The sequence below is a fragment of the Pocillopora verrucosa genome, chromosome 5 (assembly GCF_036669915.1).
Source record: "Pocillopora verrucosa isolate sample1 chromosome 5, ASM3666991v2, whole genome shotgun sequence".
NCBI classification, from domain to species: Eukaryota; Metazoa; Cnidaria; class Anthozoa; order Scleractinia; family Pocilloporidae; genus Pocillopora; species Pocillopora verrucosa.
The window spans coordinates 20,954,575-20,963,771 of NC_089316.1; the positions used below are offsets into that span (position 1 = coordinate 20,954,575).

Consider the following 9,197-nt stretch of genomic DNA (forward strand, 5'->3'; position numbering starts at 1 on the left):
ACTTTGGTCAGCGGATGACAGCAAACATTTTCAAGATGGCGTTTTTTTGTTGACGAAGCTCATAGTTACAAGTTTGATGGCAGATTTTGATGATTATATCGATGGTAAGCGATTGCTATAGGCTTTGATGAAATGACATAAGATAATTCTAACACTTTTATGACCTGTTTGATTTTTCAGCTTTTCGTGACACGGGAACTCCTACAAGACTCGCCGAATGTTCGTCGTGTGGAAGAACTTTTAATCCAACTGCGCTCGTAGGTGTCATAAACCTGTTACAGCGGCTGAATTTGTAACTGTGAATTTATTTTATTATTTTGATATCAGCCTCCAAATTTTGAATTAACTCAGTGTGAAAATATCCTTGTGAAGACATGACTCTTTTAAATTTTGATACGGTAACCATAATGAAGGATAGGGAAAGTCAATTCTTACTTTAAGTCACGATGATTAATTTAACTGATGTGATTGTATTGATTTTTTCGTTAGGGTCGACATGCGAAAGTTTGTCAAGGGCAGAAGAAGAGAAAGCCGTTTGATTCCTCTAAACAGAGGAGGTCTGATCTTCCCAAAGATTTTGTGAAAAAACCAACGAAGACACAGTCAGAATTAGCAGCCGGAGGAAAAAAGGTAACGCCAGTTTCTATCGATAATGAGTAGATATTTCATTTCGAATGGAGTGAAAAATCTTAGTACAGTTTTTTGGAAATAATATAACAAAGTATGGCTCCCTTGTGAGAAAATCAAACATTTTTCTAGTGCCTAAGCACCATAGTTTGGTCTCTGCACTAAATGGTGAAAATAGAGAGGAAAATTCATGACAGTAATAGTCATGGCAATATTTGATTATTTCTGTTACTAACATTTAAATTGTAGAAGTCATTATAAAGTTTATCAAAACTATAACAAAATTCTTGAATGTGATTGGTTATCACCAGCCCAGTTTGAGCACTAATAGGATAGTGTAATAGGACAGTCAAAGGGGACAGTTAACATGTTATCCCTGTGTAAGTGAACAGAACATGTCATGTGTGTGCACTGTTGTCTCACATTTTGCTGAGTTAACTTTTTTTTTAATCAAACATACAACCAATGTCTATTTTCTTTTGCAAATTTTGTCATAGTTTTGGCTAATTGGTAACAGGACTTCATGTTGTCTAATTCTGTCTGTAATCATACTTGTGATTAACAAATCAGACTCCCTCTTTGTGGTTGTCTGAGTTTGTTAATCACTCTTATGAATACAGACCAAATTGGACTCCTCAGACCTTTTACCATCATAACCCCTTTAGTTCACACGATCTGATAGTCAATTCTCCCCTGCAGCTACAACATGTTTCCTTTTAAATTAGGTACAAGAATTTGGTGTTAGATCAAGAAAACAACTTCTACTTGATATCTTTGAGTATTCTCATTACCTGTTTGCTGGATAATGTATGGATATTGCAGGGAGAAGTTGGATGTTTATCACTTCTGGGAGTTAAAGGGTTAATCAGGTAAATTATGAACTACAAGTATCGTCTCAGAGAACGAATTTTCTCTTTTCACCCAGTCAAATTGGAGAGAAAAGCATGAAGAATTTGTCAACAATCTCAGAGCTGCTAGGGGCGTGGCTAGTGCCCAGAAGACAGGGGGTCCTCTCCCACCTCCTCCTCCACCAGCTGCAAACCCAGATTATGTACAGTGTCCACACTGCAGCCGGCGATTTAATGAACATGCTGCTGAGAGGCACATACCATTTTGTAAAGAGCAGAAGAGTCGTTTAACCAATTCATCTTCAGCAAAATCAGGAAGTTTAGCAAAGCGTACACAGGTTAGTGGGTTACTACAGTGCATGCCTGTACATAGTTAAAATTATTTTGCATAGAATTTGCCATATATAGTTAACCAATACAAGCGTACTGGGCTCTTTAAGTCAATACTAAAGTGGGTAAGTTTCTAAAGAAACTTTAGTATTGGCGGTGGAGGGTGTAACAAGATAATTTGGTGTAATCATATGAGTTGATAGTGTAACTTGGCCAAAGTAAGTAAAGAGTTTCTAAAGCTGATCTTTTTCAGCTTTGGCCCTTTGTCCAAGCAAATAGAGGAGTTGTTTGATGTGGGTGTTTCTGAACAGGAAAATGGAGCTATGTTATTGGTGGGAACATGGTGGAAAATAAAACAAGAAAAATTAATAGAGAAGCTTTTGTTAATAATGTGGAGATTAAGGGTACCAATTTGTTCAAGAGTTTTGGAGCTTTCCAAATTATGTAGGTGTTTGAAAAGGCAGCTGCTGACTGCCATATACTACTAAGAATAACTTGGGAGATTAAGGTGTCTAGTAACAAGTTTGGATGCAGAGACAAGAGACCTAGAAAAGAGGGACAAAGATGCTGTTGCTTTCCTTGTGTGACATACCTGTTAGCAAACTATGGATTTCTTTGTGTGACAAACAAGTGGCTTTCAGACCGTGAGAAATTTTATGATCAACCACTCTTCTTAAAGATTTACTTTTAATTTAGCGTGTTCAACATTAAAGTGATTGTTTCTATTTCTCAAAACAGTATAAACCTCCATTACCTGGAAAGAGGACATCTACTGGCTCTGCAACAACTGTATCATCAGCAGGAAAAACCAGACAAGTTGCTTCAGCAAAAACAAAATCAGATCTGGATTTCTCTTCTCCTGGTCAAAGCTCTGGTAAGGAAAAATGAGTGAGTTCAGATTGCCTGAGGATGTAAACTTTGAGCCTGGAAAGTTTTTGCTCAATGTTTCCCTCCATGATAAAGCAGCATTCATCCATAAAATTTTCCCTAATTTCTAGGTTATGGCAGCCGACAACCACTTGCCTCTCCTAGTTCCAGAAGAAAACAGGTGCCAAATGCAAGCCCAATGTCAACACGGAAAGGACACAGCTCACCATCGCAGCAGAGAAATAAAGATATGAATGGTAAATATTGTTTAATCAGAAAAAAAGAGTATTAAGAAACATTACTGTGGCAAATCATTTGTTTTCATTGTCTTCAGAAATAATCTTTTTTACCCATTTTCTGTGGTTTTAATATTGAATTCAAACCAGTTTGAATTTGTGCAACTGAAGTGATTAACATGTAACTTCTCCCCCAAAAATTCATACATTAACCAGCAAACAGGTAATGAGAATACTTCAACTTATCAGGTATATCTAACAACAAATTTCTTGTAACTAATCTATAAGGAAATATGCAGCTGCTGGAAGGGAGAGTTGACAATCAGATCTTGGGAGTTAAGGTCAAAACTCTGTCCTGGAGACCAAGATATTCACAAAAGTTTTCCATCTCACACAAAGTGCTTTGTAACTGTCTCTTGTCTTAGAAATGTGTTGGCATGACTCTTTGCCTCGTGTATCCCCTGCTTCGATCACTTACATCTTTCTGTGCAAAATCTTTACCCAGGAACATATTCTGGCAGAGCAAGGAGCAGTGAAAGGAATCAACATTTGTTCGATTCTGATGAAGAAACATCGCCTGCCACTCAGATCAGGGAAGCCAGATATGGCCGCCGATCAAGCCAATCAAATGGGAATACAGATAACCCAGGGGGAAGGGGTGGATCAAGGTATTCACGACCTACCTCAGACTACTCGGACGTTTCTGATAGAATCTCGTCATTATCTTCATCAGGCCAAAGAAACAGGTGTGAGTCTGATTTTTTACCAGGTTCACCAGATAAATTGTGTTGTATTTGCATGTCAAATTTTTTTTTTTTTGCCAGGCATATCGCGTTACGAGATCCAAGCCCGACACTCTTTGATGATTTTGGGTTCGACAGTAACAGTCCCTCGCCGCCAATGGATCACACCCCTGTCTCGTCTCGAGAGAGACTGCAAGAGACTGCATCCCACTCTGCCAGAAGAGGACAAAGAGAAGGGAGCGCGGGGAAAAAGCTGTCAAAATTCTGCCATGAGTGCGGTACAAAATACCCTGTGGAAAATGCCAAGTTCTGCTGTGAATGTGGAATGAGGAGACTTTACATTGATCTTACATAATGGGGTTGGCTATTGGTCAAGTGGCACGTTGATATCGCAGGAATCCCAAGTTTTAACCAATTTGTGGCGTGCACAGGACGCTTATGGGAACGAGAACCTGAAAAATTCTGCAAAGAACACGAGACTACTGCTTTGAGTGTAATTCCTTGTATCATCAAATTTTCACTGAGCCTTCACAAGAATAGAACTACAAATTATTCGGTGATTTACGAATTAAGAGAATCCATTTCCAGTGGCATAAACACTTGTCTGTGGGTCTCAATGGGACGATGGCTGTTACGGCTAACAGTTAAAATTCTGGCCGTTGTACGGCTAACGGTTAATTTCCTTCCTATGTGATTAAAAGAAAAACAATTTTACGGTCAACTTTTTTACGACTAACGGTAAAAATTCATCAATTTTTACGCCCAACGGCTAACGTTTTACCCCATTTAGACCCTCTTTTGAACCTTGTCAACAGAGTAAATAATTGCGAACTCCCATTCCAAATTAATTAAAGGAGACCGGTTGGAGGTACGGTGAGTTAGTAACTGAAAGTAGACTTGCGAATTACTTCAAAGAAAAAATAACAACAACAGCAACAACAACTAATACTTCGGGAGACTTTGCCTCAAGTTAGCGTCATTGATAACTTCTACGTCGCCATTAGTCACAACATCTCTGGCCTAGTGACTTCGCCCTCAAGTGTGGTTACGTCGCTCCGCGAAATTAGCCTGGGCCTTCTTTGAAATGTTAGTAGCTTCTGACAGGTAATCAACAGCTTCAGTGACCACAATTAGGGGCGACGTAACTTAGGTGGGAATCGATATGGAAATGAGGCGAAGTGATCTGCATCCGCACTGGCTGAAGCTGTGATGTAAAACAAACTATTTCATAGCCGAGTTAAGTTGTTGATAATTATCGACAAACCCAATCCCTACAACTATTCAGTGTATTTTACGCCTTCCTCATCACTTTTCACTGACCCCATCAGAAAACAAATAATGAGCTGCTTATGCATAGTATTGTCAGCCTTTGTTTTGCCAAAAATCGCTCTGTGGAAAATATTCATTGTCAAAATGTGGTGTGCCGAACAAACAAATCCAAGATACCTTGTATTGTTCAGTCCTTCCCGCATTGTAACATCAGCTATAAGAACATCGTATGTTTATTCTTCTTTGGATTTCCAAAAAAACGTACGTGGCTCGATTCCAATAACGTCTTGTTTTTGGCATTTTTGTAATCGTAGTAAATTAGGGCTTCAAACTCATTACTTGTCTGACCATAAGCATAGGAGTATGAGAATGTGAAACTGGACGTCGTAAGCCCTTAGTGCTCGTAGATCAACCGAAACATTAACAGGCTGCAATTGGTTCAATTACTCGGTTTTCTGCGGCAATAAATTATAAGAACTCTGTTGTTCACTCGGCCAGGTACTTATTATTTATGCACACGGAAAAAGAGGGTGTCAGAAAAAAATATAGTTATTGCTGAACAAAACAAGTTAAGGCTTCTTGGATTTGTTTGGCATACATAGGCTATCCGAGCTTACGCAGCTGTCTTTTTTTGGCGGTATACGCGCGTATTCTGGTATTCCAAGTGATTGGTGCTTTTGTCCACGCAAATTACCAGTTGGAAGGCATTAGCCAATGAAAACTGAACTTGCTGTTTCTAAATTCTAGGTGGGTTTTTCAATGGATCAGTAAAAAGTAGGGGAGATTGCGCAAAGGACACCCTGGATATTTCTTTTCTCACTTCCCGTGGTTGTTATTGTTGTCTAAAGATTGTATCTCATTTCGCTGATTACACTGAGATTTCCCCAATTGTTTCGGTTCGCAAATTACAGGAAGCCATTTTGACCGCAAGCTTAGATTTTGCTAGATAGTTACATGGAAATATAAAATCGGACTTGTTTCCGTAAATAATACTGAATGGAAATACCAGTAGCCTTAAACGAATTAAGCAGGTAAAAGAGAACGAGCAAACGTTGGCAAGTAAGTGCAACTGAGAAAGCTACGAGCGAAGAAGACATCGTTATTACGATGCTTTTTCCACCATTCCCCCAATCGACCTACGGCTCGGGGATGAGGCAATTAGGGATGGGGCAATTGGGGATGGGTCAATTGAAGCTAACGTAGGTGTTGAGGGACATTTAAACAAAAATTATCAAGTATTTCCAGCGTATAAATACGCGTGTCTTTGTAGAGGATTTTAAACGGGTGAGGGGTCTGCTTTCGTGAGCGAATGGTTTAAAAGGACAATTTCCAAGGCGTATAATGATATCCACAAGCGCAAAACACCGTTCAGTGTATTTTACCTCCTCCTTTTCAACTTCCATAGACCTCCAGACAAATAATGATCTCAGTGCTCATGTATAGTAGATTACTCGGTGGGAAAAAGATTGTAGACATTGGCAGATCAAAGCTCCGTGGCCTGTCATAGTGTGATTCCCCAAAACTATCGCAGGCGAGGTGGTTTATGAGAAAAGTCACCACAACTTTAAAGACGTCACCGTTGGTTACATAATGCGGCAGCTCATTGACGCAAATAATCTGATGGTGACTTCCAGAAGGGAAATTGCCTTTATCCACAATGGCCACGTGTCCGTGATGAGCAGCCCTCCTAAGGATATTAACAAGGATACTAACGCATATAATGCTGAGGAAAGCGTCCCAACCCAAAGCACCTTAGCCTGTGGCTGATCAACATGTTGGCTCTGCATGTACGATTCCCTAAAGGAACAAGAGAACTTAGAATGTATATCACTCATTTTCCTTAACTTTTATTTTATATCTGTTTAACATTTTTCTGCTTATACAGGGGCATGTCATCGCTTCACTTTGTTATCCTGGTCTTAACCTTAGTCAAGAGAGATAGTTCGGAAATAAAGGTCATCTTGAGTAATGGAAATTATTTTGTCTGTTTGACAACATCAAAGTAGCACGTTTCCGAAGAATTAGAGCCCACTCCTTTTACAGCCGAACAGCCCCTTGTTTTGAACTCCCTCCTACAAGAGCATGTTAAGAAAACACCCATTGCCTTGCCTGATGGTTTTTACTCTGTATTAGCTGTTTGTTTTCCTAGCAATAAGTACCAGTGATCATACTATCCAAAGCGTCTGACAACCCTCATAAATTGTTGTAGACCACCTTATAGTCAATCAAGAAGCCAATGCGATCCGAGTTTACTCCCGGCATTTCTTTAAAAAAATTCGTTTTAGATTACAACCTCGTTCTCAGGGTCTCTCTTTCTCCCTTCCTTTGAAGCGAAAGAGACGAGGAAAGACCCTGGGAACAGGGGTTGTTTGCATTATTCCAGGGCCTACTGCGCAGTTGTGTTAATAACATGGCTCTGGGAACTAGAGTGAAGCAAATTACAACAGAATAAAGAGGGAAAGTTTTTAAAGAAACTCTAGTGCTGTGTTGGTGGGAAAGTAACTAACGCTCGAAACGTCAGCTTCGAAACTCTTTACGGTGGCCAATTTACGTTATCAACTCAGTAGATAATACTTAATTATATAATCACAATAAAATGCGTTTTTGTGCTCTGAAATCTTTATTCTTTCCCTCATCTGCTAACTTATTCTACTAAACTCATTCTACCTAAAATTTAGTGTTTGCTCCTTTGTCATTGCGGCTCCACGTGACCTCATTCCGTTTTCCCTTAGAAAATTTTGGAAATCATTTATTTCAGTCGATCCTCCTGGCTCTCTTTTTGAGATATTCCAGGTCATTGCGGTAGGTTTCGTTCAGTTCCTGAGAAGTTTCCTAACTCTTCGAGAACAGTATGATTTTGGCCGTGAACAAATGTGAATTTTCCGCTATCAGCAATCAGACTATTCGCATCTATCAGTTGCTGGATCATAAACCCGGTGGTGATGTCTTTGAAGTCGACGGGCTCACGGACTTGAATTGCAATGGTCGCGATTATGATAATGCAAAGTGCAGCAGCAATGATTCCTTCGCGAGGTTTAATCATATACAGTGCTGCGCAAAGCAAAAGTGAGCAGATCACAATAAGACCTACCCTGCAAGAAAAAAAAGCAAAGACAATGCTCGCTGAAAAGGAAAACAAAACGAAGCAGCTTTGTTCATTGCATAATTCATAACACAGAAAGTGGAAATAAAACAATAAAAACGTGTCACTTTTCGTTTCGAATTAATTTAAAGTTTTTAAGAAGGATATAACTGACTGCGTGGTATGAGGGTGAGATGTTAGAGTTAAAAGGAAAACCTGCTGTGTGCAATATCATTCGACTTGAATATTTTTCCAATCTTGATCGTGAACCAGCTCTTTATAACTTCATTTATTTTCTTTAAGTGGCTCTCGTATGTTTGCTACTTTTTTTTAAAGTCGTTTGCATTCCACTTTCGCGATAATAAAGCCATCAGGAAGAAATCGTACTACACGGAAGGAAGCCGCCATATTGAGTCATACGGCTTACTATGAGTGAAAGACAAGTGGAGCGTGACGAATTCTTCAATAGTCCATTTTACAGTTGTGTGCTTGGTTGCCAAGCCTTTAAAGAGGAATGAGGCTAAGGGTGACCTTGTTACGATAGAAACCTTGCTGCTTTTCAAATGCAAATTACTTTGTTATCATGCTAATTGGATACTGCTCTCTATCACAACAAGGTCACCTTCAGCCTCACTCCAAATCAAAGGTATGACAACTAAGTACACAACTTTAAAATGACCTATTTGGTGTTAGGTTGTACTCCACAGACGAAAAGTTTGTGATAATACCACTTCCAAACTAGCAGTTTAGTTTTGCTCTGGTGAATAATATCTTTTCTGTTTTTGCCATGAAAATATTGGCAAAAGCTGTGGCCATTTCCGTACCGTGGGTTTGCAAAGCAGTTGCGATCCTTGATAATAAAATCGACGGTGCGTAATGCATAATGGTTGAGCGTCATTCTTTCGCTCTGACAAAGGGCTGACACTCCAAACGTCAGATTACAAACTTTCAGTACGGTGGCTAATTTACATTATCACTGTACTCATTTGATAGCACTATTAGTCGCCATGTTCTGAAAACGTATTTCTTATTGAGAAATCATCGGTAGAACTTCACAAAAAAATTTAATTAATGAATTGTCACGTTTCGATTGCGGAATAATCTACGGAACGTTAACTTGTTTGATTTGTCTTTCTCACAAGCTCAATTTCTGTCCTGTAACCACTCAATTGTTGAAAACAAAGATATTTAAGAA

The 9,197-nt window shown here is 39.2% G+C and overlaps 1 protein-coding gene across 1 annotated transcript; it reads left to right on the top strand.

Moving 5' to 3' along the window:
• The first annotated feature begins 24 nt into the window (after positions 1–24).
• Positions 25–4,512, top strand: LOC131781284 (zinc finger C2HC domain-containing protein 1A-like). Its single transcript, XM_059097926.2, has 8 exons — positions 25–104; positions 181–257; positions 490–630; positions 1,553–1,813; positions 2,544–2,679; positions 2,804–2,929; positions 3,414–3,654; positions 3,733–4,512. The coding sequence occupies exons 1-8, from the start codon at positions 77–79 to the stop codon at positions 4,004–4,006; spliced, it is 1,284 nt and encodes a 427-aa protein (XP_058953909.2). The 5' UTR covers positions 25–76; the 3' UTR covers positions 4,007–4,512.
• The last annotated feature ends 4,685 nt before the right edge of the window (positions 4,513–9,197 follow it).